Source organism: Phoca vitulina, unplaced genomic scaffold (genome assembly GCF_004348235.1).
Source record: "Phoca vitulina isolate PV1807 unplaced genomic scaffold, GSC_HSeal_1.0 scaffold40, whole genome shotgun sequence".
In the NCBI taxonomy this organism is placed as follows: Eukaryota; Metazoa; Chordata; class Mammalia; order Carnivora; family Phocidae; genus Phoca; species Phoca vitulina.
In genome coordinates, this window is record NW_022589743.1 from 18502329 (window position 1) to 18514249 (window position 11921).

The window sequence follows — 11921 nt, forward strand, 5'->3', positions numbered from 1 at the left end:
CACATCGCCAGCACTTTTTTCATTCCTGTCTTATGCTGCCCCCAAATTCTCCCAACTAGAGATTGAGTTAAGTTGATAAGAATTCTCTTACATTGGTGTCAATATGCTCGATCCTTTCTTTCTCATGCCTAGATGAGATCAGTTAGAAGGAAGGACTAAGAATTTCATTTCATTTCTGAGAAATAATTTTGTAGCACATAACTGTTCAGGGATAAGGCAGACCTGGGATGGAGAGCTGAACTCAGGGGAGGGCAGGAAGGGGCAGGATATAGAGTAAGCTCAGTTCATCCTTGGGAGGCAGGCTCTGATGGCAGGGAGGGTGCCCAAGAAAATCTTTGCTCAATTAAATTTATCTGTGGGGGCACCTGAGTGGCTCAGTCAGTAAAGCATCCGACTCTTGATTTCGGCTCAGGTCATGACCGTGGGGTTGTGAGATCAAGCCTCTGCTCAGCACAGAGTCTGCTTGAGATTCTCTGTCTCCCTCTCCCTCTGTCCTTCCCCACCCCCCTAAATAAATAAATAAATCTTAAAAAAAAGTCAGACACTTAACCAACTAAGCCACTCAGACTCTCCAAATAACACATCATTTTTTAATATAAGTGTGTCCCATGCAATATTCGGGACATATGTAGAGTAAAATTTATTTGTTGCATATCCAAATTTCAAATTTAACTTAGGCATCCTGTTTTGGTTATCATTGTTTGTTTTGCTAAACCCGGCAAACCTAGATCCAGGTAAAGGGTCTAGGAAACTCTACCAGGTGTGGGCAAGGGAAGCACTGACCCCCACCCCCACCCCGTGTCTCCAGGAATGGAGGCAAGCCTTCTGGGGTAAGCTTTATGGAGCCCAGCCCAGGTGGACAGGTGAAGAAACTCCGACGTGCCACCTGGAAACACAGTGATAGCTGAGAACCACACTTACGTTAGACTATACTTTATTGGTTGGCTTGTCTTCTCAAGCCTGGATCAGAAACCAAACCACATCTCCCAGCCTGCTGTGCGTGACCTGGTCCATCCACAGAGGATCCTACAAGTCACAGCCATCCACCCAGTCGCTGAGGTCCTTGCCCTGGCAGTGACGCCTCCAGGCCTCCCTGAGGATGGAGGATGGGGAAGAGGAGAGACCAAGTCAGCTGCCGCCTTCAGTCCCTGCTCAGAGAAGAACAGGAAGGAGGCATGGGCTCTAAACCACAGTAAGGAAAGGGGCTAGCAAGGGAAAGAGGGACTAGTAAACCCCATTCATTAGCAAAGAACCCCCTAGAAGAAGCAAAAACGGAAGAGCATGGCCCTTAAAATGTCATTTACCTAGCCTCCTAATTTCACTAATAGAGATACAGGGTAATTTGTTCAAGTTCACCCAGAAGTCAGTGGCAAAGGTCCAGAACCCCAGTCCAATGCTCTTTTCCCACACCATGCTCCCTCAGCAGACAGTCATGCCGCCTTACAAGCGTACAGCCCTTTACAGTCTACATAGCACTGTCCCATCCATCACTCATTTATCTGCACCCTGCTCCACCCCCGGCAGCCCTATAATGTAGATTAGGCAGATAGAGTGTTCCCTATATTCCAAATGAAACACTGAGACTCAGATGCAAAATTCCTCACCCAAGATCCACAGCTAGTAAATGACAGAACTGCAGCCCCATCCACTTCTCCTTAACCACCAATCCAGGTCTTTCAATTGTTGGTAACTATAGTTTATAGGCTCTTTCAGGACCATTACCTTGCTCCATCATCACATGAGCATCTTGAAGATAAGCAAGATCCCGGGGTCCTGGGGTCCCAAGTTCTCAGGGGTTCCAAGCTTTGGTGATTCCATGATGTCAATGTCAAAGAGCCCAATGACCAAGAGTGCCCCTTGAGGACCTCTAGAGATCCATCAATGAGGTGTGGTCAGCTGGCTTGTTTGCCTCTACCATTAGACTGTGAGAGCCTTGAAGGCAGAGACTCGGATCTCAGCTTCCCTGCAGCCCAGCACCCAGCACAGAGCCCGGCATGGGTGAGTTCCCAAGGTGTGCAGGTGGAGGAAATAAACCGTACCCTTTCTACGTTCTGGGACCACTGCCTGTTATTGGCCTCAGCCACCTCTCAGGGGGTATACCTGCCACAAATTTACTCCCAGTGTACAAAACAGAGCTCTTTTTTGATATAACCCAAAAGGACCTGTTTCCTCCATCCCCGGGTGGTGCCCCCAAGACCTCAAGCCCTTGGACTCCTGCCAAGCCTACACTCACCCTCTCTGATCTTATAGCTGTGCATTATGTCCTGCTGAGCCTGCCTCACTCCAGACTCAGTTCCTAGGGCATCAACTGTTCTCAGACCAACACATCTCCAAAGCTGTGGTCATGGTCAAGGCGCATCTCGGACCTTCTCTAGATTCACGTCATTTCTGCCTCCTCCTCACCCTTGCTGCTGCATATTACCTGTCCCCAAGCCTCCTCTACAGGCCCTCCTAGCCAACCCCCCTCCTGTCCATCAGCTGAGCAACTGTCCTAGCGCAGACCCTGGATCTCTCACCTGGACTCCTACAAAGGCTTCCCTACCATGCCCCTGCCTCTCGTCTCCCCTCCCCCTTCCCTCTGCTCCTGGGCCAATATTCACTCCCTCCCAAACTCCTTTACCTGTCTTATGACGGTCACATCTGTCTGTAGCTCCAGGAACCACCTGGAGTATCTCACCCTCCCCACATCCTGCCCCTGCTGGTCTCTCATTCGGAAATGAGAGGAAAGGGAGGTTGGAGTCTCAGCAGTGAGACCCCCTTTGGAGGAGTCTGCAGGGTCACTGCCTCAGAGGTCTGTCTGGGAACCAAAGATCTAGTCCAGTGCCCCATGGGATGCTCATCCAACCCCCTCGCCTGTGAGCATGGCCGCTCCAAAGGCCATCTTGTGGGAAAGAGGCAGGAAAAGAGAAGGCTGACAGGGTGTGGCTCCAGAGCACCGCCCCCCACATACACCCCCACCATACTTCAAGCCCGGAATCGCTTCTTTGATCTGTTGTACATCTTGGGCTTTTCTACAAAAGTTAGTTTCGATGAAGATGCCACCGTTAAACAAACAAACAAGGTTGACCAGACCCAGGTCTTGTGGACCTGTAGGCAGGCATCCTAACAGAGGCATATGGTGGAAGAGCCAGGCTTGGCTCCAAGAGCTCCCGTGAATTGCTTACCCTCCCAGACACTCAGTGTGTTGTCTGTAAATACTTCAGGGACAGTAACCCCTATGGCCGAAAGTTGGCTGCAGATCAGACTGTGAGGCCATGGAATGGTGGCCGGGACAACGTGAGCACTCAGGAAAGATTAGTTCCCTCCTGCTGTCCACCAGTCCTGGCCACATCAGCCTGGGGAAGTGGCGGGGAGGGCGGCCTCTAGCCCAGGTTACCTACCAGCTGGCCAGACCCTGGGGCTGTTGCACGATCTTCATGGCACAGATAACAGTATCCTTAAGGTTAGGATTCAACAAGTCTGGGGTGGGAGGCAGAGAAATATGATGAGGGAACAGTGGATAGAGCTAGACATCCAGAGTCTGTCTGTCTGTCTCTCTCTGTCTCTCTCTCTCACACACACACACACACACATGCCCTTCTCCATCCTAAACCCAACCCTGTCTCTTGATCCCTCTGGAAACACAGATAACACTCTACCACTCCCCTCCCCACCCTCCTACAGCTCTCAGAACAGTCTCCCATCAGATTCGTGGTGGACCTACCCTCATCTCTTGCCCCATCCCACTCTCCTTGGTGGGCCCAGAGGGGCATGGTGGGGGATCCCCACTCAGAGATCCAGGTGAGGGGCGCAAACAGCAGCGGGGAACAAGCCAAGACGGGTGCAGAGGCCCGGCCCACGCCGCCCCCGGCTCGGGCCCAGCCTACCAGAGCAGTATTCCTGGCACAGGTTGGGGACCTCTAGGTTGAGGTTTTTGCACCACTTCCGGCTGTTGATCTGGAAGATGCCGTTGTTGGTGCTCCCGTCGGCTTCATGGTCCACAGCGGCTGTGTTGAAGCCACTTGTGAAGTAAGCAAGACAGACCCCTGCGTAGGGTGGAGACGCAGGCCCGAGGGTCAGGCGACCGAAGCCAGCACAGACCAGGACACTCACATGCGGGCGCCATACGAGAGCACCTCTGAGCCTCAGCTCTTGCCCCAAGGTGATCATGGTGGCTGTCCTCCGACCTACTTCCCCAGTGACTCCAGCAAGGCTCAGGGGGGAAGGGACTCACTGGGGGTCACCACAGCTACCAAATAGCAAGAGTCAAGACTGTCCCTCAGGCCTCCTTCCTTCCCGCTGTCTCATCGCTCAGCACGCAGCGGGGCCCAAGAAATCTTTGTGGGACAAACGGACAAAAGCTAGATCTTCAGAGGCAAAACAAGGAAGACACAGGTGAGAGCTGGTAAGGGGGCTAGAACGAGAGAGAAATGAGTCCAGATGTGGCTGGACCTCACAGCTTCCCGAAACTACCAGCAGCTTGAAGAGTCTGCTCTTACTGGTTTGCTCAGTTTACCCTAAACCTCAGTGGGAATGTCCGATCCTCTTGGCTGCCATTAGGATTAGAGAAGTAAGCTATTCTGTTTCTTTGGCTGTTGACTTCAGCAGTAGGGGCAGGGAGGGTAGGGGCATGCTGACTGGGCTGCCTGTGGCCTGCCTATTAGGTATTTAACTTGTGCTAAATCTTGCCCACCTGCCTGGTTATAAAGCCCTTGATGTACAAGGGAGGGCTGAGGCTCAGAAAGCTTCCAAGACCACCTCCCCTGAGTGAGAGTAGGGAGGGGAGCAGGGAGGGAGAAGAGCAGGGAGGGAGGGGAGGAGTGGGGGGCGGCAGTGTCTGGGGGTGCGGTTCTTACAGTCAGCCAGGGTGGATCCCCGGTATCCCTCCATGCCGAAATCCTGGAGCACTCGGGCTAGCTCACAGCGACTGTAGACCTTGGCCTGGCTGGAGGTGAGCAGGCAGCCGAGCAGAGAGGCAAAAGCCAGCAACATGCTCCCCGGCGGGCACAGTTGCCTTCTGGGAGCCCAGCTCCTGGCTTCCATGCAGGCGTCGGAGGCACAGCCCCCGCCACGCTGGCTCACAGCTGGGTTTTGAGATGGCAGACAGTTCAACAGCCCTGGTCCACCACTCACAGAAGGTTACCCTTGGAAGAAAAAGAAAAACGGGGTCTGAGTGTACCTGGGAAAAGGGGAGAAGGCGCCAACGCAGCAAACCAGCTCCCTTGCAGCCATGAGGAAGCCATCAGCCACGCCCCTGAGCTCTGAGATCCAGGAGAGGGTTCCCTGAGGCCAGCTTCCCCTCCGTCCTGCTTTACACCTGCCCCAGCAGCTGAGAGAGGAGGAGGGGAACTGGGGGAGAAAACGAATGTGTTTGGAGCTCCATACTACTTGCCAGGCATCATCGAATCCCAAAGCCCTATGTTGCACAACTAGGAAGGAGCAAAGTTTGGAATAAGACCAATGTTTACGTGACTCCAAAGCCCCACGAGGTATGGCCATGAGCAGATGTTTCCGGAGGGCAAGGGCCCAGCAATAGCATCAGAGTGTAAGCCAGTCCCTACCCCGCCATTGTCAAGAGAGCGCTCTCCTTGGGTTTGCCTCTTGCACTGGCTCCACGGGCCAGCCCTCGGTATCATGAAGGACGTTTGCACCTGGTTATGACCTTCACCTCCACTCTGTCTTAGCCACCCACTCCTATGGCCTGGCCATCCGTGCATCTTGCCACCAACCCCCTCTGCAACCTTCCATTCTCATCTCTCTGACACATCTTCCCACATCTCCCGTGACCCTACCCCACCACACTTACTGTCCACGTTCATAGAGTCAAAAAACGAAACAGCCACACGACCTCATGAATGGTGTCCCAAAAAACACATGGCCTCCAACCCCACTGGACCTTCAAGCCATGGAGGATGACAAGGTGGGTTAAGGGTGTGGCTTTGCAGTAAGCCTTGAGTTTGAAGCCCACCTCCGCCCTGCACAACATCTCTGACTTTGAACACCTCCCGAGCATCACTGTCTTCAGCTCTCCAATGAGGAAATGAATAACACCTGCCTCAGAAGATGTTTGAAAGAATGAATGAGAGGAGAAAGGCCCAGAGAGAACTTAGCTCTTTGTACTAAAAATAGGTTCACTGTTATTTCTATGATGAAATACTTCTCACTCCGGCCCGAAGGCTTGTCTTTGGCCCACTTTCTCTCTCCCATTGCCCTCAAAGAGTATTCGAGATGCTCATTACTGCCCGCTGCCCGGTCCCACCCCCGAGCTCCCAGGAGACCTCACCTCCTGCCTCACGAGGGCATCAGGAGCCTCGTCCTACTCATCTTCCCCCCTCTAGTGTGAGGATGCGGGGCTGCGACCCTTGTCAAGGCCCGTCGTGCCTGCAAGCTCACCCTTTCCCACCTCTCGACCTTACTCCATGGGCCATTGCTCCTCTCCCAGGGTCCTCAGCGCCTCCTCCTACCACTTATCATTCCCCTGATGCATGGATGCATACAGGCCTTGTCATCATCTATACTGACTGGTCTCTCTCCCTCTCTTCTCATGGAAACTTCTACAGGAAAACATACTGTTTTCTCACCTCCCCATTTGTTTTCAACCCAGTGAAATTTAGCTTCACCACCATCACCACATGCCTGACGCTGTTCTGCCCCATCCAGTGGGTCTTGCCAGTTCTTGACCCACAGGGGCGCTCAGCAGCCTTTCACGCCATTGCCCAATCCACCTGTTGAATCTCTTGCCACTCTTGGCTTCCATGATGCCCCCTCTCCTGGGTTCCCTGCTCCTTCTCGGGCTATTTCTTCTGATTGCCTACGTCTCAAATGCTGGTATGCTTTCCAGGCATCTCTACCCTGAGCCCTCCTCTCTCTCTTCAGGATACCCTCTGGGTGGCCCCACAGTTAACTGCCACCTGCGGGCCGATGATGTTGAATTTCGTCTTCCCCAGAGCAGCAGACCTCATCTGCCACTGCCTCCTGGACTTCTCCACTCAGATATCCCGTGTCACCTCAGACTAAGCAGGTCCAAAACAGAACTAATGTTCCCACTAAAATTGGCTTCCTTGTGCCTTTCCTTTCTGGGTTTAAAATATTCTTGGTTTTAAACTCATAACTGGGGCACCTGGGTGGCTCAGTCAGTTAAGCGTCTGCCTTCGGCTCAGGTCACAATCCCAGGGTCCTGGGATTGAGCCCCACATCGGGCTCTCTGCTCAGTGGGAAGTCTGCTTCTCCCTCTGTGATCTCCCTCGCTCTCTCTCTCAAGTAAATAAATAAAATCTTAAAAAAATAAAATAAACTCATAACTTTTTTGGTTTAAACACATTTATCCAAACTAGAAATACAGATGGCATTCTTCACTCCTTCTGTCTCTACACCCTTCACCCACCCACAGCCAGTCGATCCCGAAGTGTGATTGATTCTGCCCTCCCTCCGAGAGCACCGTCTTTCCCTCAGTTCCGACCACCATCCCAGCATACTGATGGGCTCCTTGCATCCAGTCCTGCCTCGTTTTCCAAACTATTCTAGACACATTTACCACCATGAGTTTTTGAACAAAAAGCCTGGCCACCTGCCACCCTCGGATGGGTGCATCGCTGCTCCTAGGCATGCATCACTCCTCACGACCCAGCTGTGTGGACCTCCCCGTCACTCACACTTTGAGTTCCAGTAATGCCATATTGTTCCCTCATGATGATCCCGCTGTCTGGCGCACTAGCCCTCTCCTTCCTCTACATGGCTAACTCTTCCTCATACTTCCAGAGTCACACAGAGATGAGTTTGCCAGCTCCCCAACACGCCCCGAGCACCCTGTGCTTCTGCCATCCCTCTGTCCCACAGGACTGTGATGTACAGTAATCATTCCCTCCATAAAAGAACTTCCAAGGAACACTGGCCGTCTTGTGTATCTTCACATCCTAAAAGCCAAGCCGAGTTGTGGGTATGGAGTGACTGTTCAGTGGGTGCTGCTTACACTGAAGCATCCTGAGGTCCTGACCCCAAGAGCACGAACCTGCCCCGCCAAAGTGGGGGGCGGGGAGGCAATGGGGGGAACCTCACTGAGCTCTTCACACCCAGCAGACACTGCGCTGGGCCTTTGCAGGATGTTTTCTAACGTGAGCTCCTCTAATCCTCTCAACAACTCAAGGTTCGTAGGAGTAATATCTCCCATTTACAGACGAGGACACCAAGTTCACTGCTTTACAGAGACTGTTTTTGACTTTTTGTAGCAAAGCGACTTAAAACTAATTTCATCCTGAGCGAGTCATGGCAGGTCGAGAGGGGTAAGGAGTGAGGGCTGGTGATTCAGAGACCAGACACCCGCCAGCAGGGTCTCCCCTCTCTCTCTCTCTCTCTCTCAACTCAGCGCTCTCCCAGCCCAGGACTCCCCCCCATTTCTGACCACCCCCTTTCTTTTTCCATGCCCCTCTCTGGCCAGGCCAGCCAGGGCCCTGGTCAACAGCTGCAGGAAGAGGGCAAGGGGGCTCACTGATCAGGTGTCGTCCGCACCAGAGCTAACACGGCAGTGACAGTGGCAGCGGCAACAGGGACCCAACACCTGGCTTCAGCTCAAGACACCCCCATGATACTGCTAGGGCCCCACGCACCCAGCTTTCAGAGAATGATGGGGGAGGGCAGGCTCCAGACTGACATAGGGCCTTCTGGAACTCCCTCGTTCTGTGAGCTCATCTTCTAGAACCATCTTCACCTACTGAGCTTTGACTGGTCTCCTGAGCCCCTCAATTTCGGGGCTGGAGACACATTAGGAGTATCTAAGCCCAACCCTCCTTGGCCACCTCCACACACACTTGCACACACAAGTTGAAGGATGACTTCTGCTCCCAACAGATCCTTCAGGTGATTGCCCAGCGATGACAATGGCAGGTGCCCACGGCCTCCCCAGGCAGCCTACCTCACCATCACACTCCTCTGACTGGCAGAAAGTTCTTCCTTAGTGTGCCGAGCCACAAAAGGCCCACTTCCTGCATCTGCATGATGACAGTTCAGTGTGGACAAGCCTGGGATAAAGGTGACGCTGTTGACCCTACAGCCTGAGGGACAAAGCAGTGATGTGGAAGGCCACATGACGCCCATGTCTGTGTCCCACAGAGGCCCCTGCTTGCATAGCAGTTAGAGCATGGGCTTTGGAGTCACGTGGATCTGGGAATGAATGCAGGCACTAGTGACTACCAGCTGGGTGACCCAGAAAAAGTGACTTAACCTCTTAGTTTCCTCCGTTCTCAAATGGGAATAACAATACCAGAAGTATTCAGTGTTTGGGACTCAGGGTGCTCAGTACATAGGAGCAATGACTGTAAGAACAGAGGACAGCCAGAAATGCATGGAGTGGCCCCTGCTCGCCCTCTCTGCCTGGGGCTCACCCCAGACCGACCAGTTTAGAATCAAGAGTTGGCCCAGATCACCTTAGGATTTCTTTTTTTTTTTTAATTGTGGTACGAACACGTAACATGAGATCTACCATCAACAAGTCTCTAAGTGCAGAGCAGAGCGCTGTTGACCATCCATGCAATGTTGTACAGAAGCTCTCTAGAGCTTATTCATCTTGCTTAACTGAAAACTTTATGCCTATTGATTAATAACTCCCCATTTCTCCCTCCCTAGCCCCTGGGAGCCACCATTCCTCTCTGTGTCTACGAACTTGTCTACTGTAGATGCCTCATATAAGAATCATGGAGTCTTTATCTTTCTGTGACCAGTTCATTTCACTCAGCACAACGGCCTCCAGGTTCATCCATGTTATCGCCTATTACAGAATTTCCTTCTTTCTTAAGGCTAAATAGTATACCATTGTGGGAATGTACCACATCTGCTGGAACCATTCATCTGTCCACGAACATGTAGGTTGTTCCCACATCTCAGCTATTGTGAATAATGCTGCAGGGAACATGGGAGTGCTAATATCTCTTTGCGATCCTGACTGCAATTATTTCGTATAAATACCCAGAAGTGAGATTTCTAAATCATATGGTAGTTTTATTTTTAATGTTTTCCACAGTGGCTGCCCCGTTTTGTCTTCCCACCAACAGCACACGAAGGTTCCAATGTCTCTACATCCTCACCAACGCTTGTGGTCTTTTGTTTTTTTGATAATACCATCCTGACAGAGATGAGGTGATAGGTCCTTGTGGTTTTGATTTGCATTTCTTTGATGATTAGTGACATTAAGCATTTTTTCTTTTCATATACCTGTTGACCTTTTGCATGTCCTCTTTGGAGAAATGTCTCCTCGGCATCAGTATTTCTTAAGAGCTCCCCAGATGACTCCAACATGCAGCCAGGCTTGAGTCTTCAGAGCCCTGGACTTGAGTTAGGTACACCCAAGTTCAATGTCTTGCTTTGCCCCTGACTGGCTATTCACCCCGCCCGGCCTGCTGGAAGCACAGTCCTTAATCTCCCCCAAGCCTCGTTTTGCTCCTCTGTAAAATGGAAATAATCCTCCTTCACTTTCCCAATGCATGAAGATGCCTATCACTTAGTTCAGTACATTTTAGCTGTCGTTTTTATTGTCTGGCCCTTGGTGGTGATTCTGTGTGGTTGAGTTTTGGGGTTTTTATGGCATCGGCCTGCTTTTACTATTTTATCGCTTCTTTTTATTGAGTAATCTTTCAGCTTATTTTATTTTATTGTATGTTTTGTTATTTCCCACTTGACTTTCACTTTTAAATGGTGAATAAGAAACAGCAGCTCAAAAGGAACAGTTATGAGGGCAAGATAAGGCCCCATTTGGGGATCAGCGGGTCTTTATTTCTCCGCTGAACTCTGCACGTGTCTTTCCTGTTTCCCCGAAGGCAGCTCAGATTCTTGACCACATCCTAGCAGAGACCCTCCACTGGCTCCCTGCAGGTTTAAATTCTCCAGCAGCAGCTTCTCAGGCCCAGCGGCACATTAGAGAAAATACTGCTCCCCATCCCAATCTTATCAAAATCTCTGGGGATGGGGCTTAGGCATCAGTATCTTTTTTTTTTTTTTGTGCTTCCAGGTGATCCCAGAGTACTACCCAGGCTGAGAACCACCATTCTAACCAAATTTTTATAGCTCCCTCAATGTGTGACAATGCTTTGTGTCCATGTCATGTAAGCTATGTGCTATGTTATTCCCTCTGTCAGACATGCCCTCTCTCTCCAACTCCCTGGCTGGCTCCTAGCCCTCCTGAGAGCATCACTGAAGCTGGCCTTCCTCCCCTGGCCCCCCTGGGCTGAGTTAGGAGTTCCCCCACATCCTTACACAGCATTTGAAGCTAATCTGTCATCTCAGCTTCCCATCACATGACACCAGTGTCTTCTTTCTCCTTTGCTCCCAGTAGACTGGCAGGTGCCTGACGAGTCCCTCGTCTCTATGTTCCCCTTTGTCAAGAACAAGATTCTTTAAATGCCATGTAAAGAAATGAAGAAATGAATGAAAACCACCCAGTCAGTTGATTCAAAAGAACTATAGCCCAGGGGACTCCATCAAGGAGAGCATTAAAGCTGATACAAAGGGATGGCTTGGACCATGGAAAAACTTCCTCCTCTGGCTGCAGGTAGGGAGAGCCTGGAGCCCCTAGAGAAAGACCTGCTCACCTGGTCCACGCCAAACTTACTGCATCGAAAACAGAATTCACCTTGTCAATAGGTTATGTCTCTGTTATTTCCACCATTGATCAGGGTACGGAGCTGTAATTGCAAGACACGGTTATCAGGAGGTCTAAAGTCACTAAGCCTACACTAACTAGTCTCACATCAGCATATTCTTTCAGTTTTGTGTCTCCTTTATTATTCTATCTTCCTTCTTATAATGGTAAATCTTATATGTCTACTTGACTGGGCCACGGGGTGCCCAGATATTCAGTCAAACATTATCTGTGTTTCTGTGAGGGTGTTTCTGGATGAGATTAACATTTTTTTTCATTGAAATATATTAGACATATAATGTATAAATTTAAGGTG

The 11921-nt window shown here is 51.0% G+C and overlaps 1 protein-coding gene across 2 annotated transcripts; it reads right to left on the reverse strand.

Annotated features, from left to right (window-relative positions):
* Positions 1 to 921: 921 nt before the first annotated feature.
* Positions 922 to 8583, reverse strand: SPACA3 (sperm acrosome associated 3). Of its 2 annotated transcripts, none has more exons than XM_032429188.1 (5): positions 8465 to 8583; positions 4836 to 5123; positions 3867 to 4025; positions 3381 to 3459; positions 922 to 1093 (listed from the first exon to the last, which is right to left on the reverse strand). In XM_032429188.1, exons 2-5 carry the CDS (start codon positions 5020 to 5022, stop codon positions 1027 to 1029), a joined length of 492 nt encoding a protein of 163 aa, XP_032285079.1. In that variant the 5' UTR covers positions 5023 to 5123; positions 8465 to 8583; the 3' UTR covers positions 922 to 1026. The 2 variants fall into 2 exon arrangements, with proteins under 2 accessions (XP_032285079.1, XP_032285078.1); XM_032429187.1 differs by having other exon boundaries at positions 8485 to 8562.
* Between the last annotated feature and the right edge of the window lie 3338 nt (positions 8584 to 11921).